General features: G+C 56.5%; 1 protein-coding gene across 1 annotated transcript in view; it reads left to right on the top strand.

Annotated features, from left to right (window-relative positions):
• LOC116217610 (neuroblast differentiation-associated protein AHNAK-like) overlaps window positions 1-677 on the top strand; it is a gene marked incomplete at its 3' end in the record, with an annotated part of 2,802 nt that extends 2,125 nt beyond the window's left edge. The window contains exon 2 of the mRNA XM_031557523.1: window positions 1-677. This exon is cut by the window's left edge and continues 7 nt beyond it. Within this exon, the coding sequence (XP_031413383.1) occupies window positions 1-677 (677 nt within the window).
• Window positions 678-682: the final 5 nt, after the last annotated feature.

A 682-nucleotide genomic window follows, 5' to 3' on the forward strand; every position in this document is an offset into this window, starting at 1 on the left:
TCAAGCTGCCCAAGTTCAAGATGCCCAAATTCTCCATGCCGGGCTTCAAAGGGGACGGGGTGGACGTGGATGTGAACCTCCCAAAGGGCGACGTGGACATCGCTGGTCCCAGTGTGGAGGTGGAGGCTCCTGATGGGAAGCTGAAAGGTCCCAAATTCTCCATGCCCGAAATGCACATCAAGACACCAAAGATCTCCATGCCTGACATCGACCTGAACCTGAAGGGCCCCAAAGTGAAGGGGGACATTGACGTGTCCGTGCCTCACTTGGAAGGGGACCTGAAGGGCCCTGAGGTGGACATCAAGGGTCCCAAAGTGGACGTGGACCTTCCTGACGTTGAACTGGAAGGTCCTGAGGGGAAACTCAAAGGCCCCAAGTTCAAGATGCCTGAAATGCACATCAAGGCCCCCAAGATCTCCATGCCTGACTTCGATCTGAGCCTGAAGGGCCCCAAAGTGAAGGGGGACGTGGATGTGTCCATGCCCAAAATAGAAGGGGACCTGAAGGGCCCCGAGGTGGACATCAAGGGTCCCAAAGTGGATGTGGACCTTCCTGATGTGGGCATTGAGGGCCCAGAGGGGAAAGTGAAGGGCCCCAAGTTCAAGATGCCCGAAATGCACCTGAAGGGCCCCAAATTCTCCATGCCCGACGTCGACTTCAACCTGAAGGGCCCCAAAGTGAA

This window comes from Meleagris gallopavo, unplaced genomic scaffold (assembly GCF_000146605.3).
Source record: "Meleagris gallopavo isolate NT-WF06-2002-E0010 breed Aviagen turkey brand Nicholas breeding stock unplaced genomic scaffold, Turkey_5.1 ChrUn_random_7180001842063, whole genome shotgun sequence".
Classification (NCBI taxonomy): domain Eukaryota; kingdom Metazoa; phylum Chordata; class Aves; order Galliformes; family Phasianidae; genus Meleagris; species Meleagris gallopavo.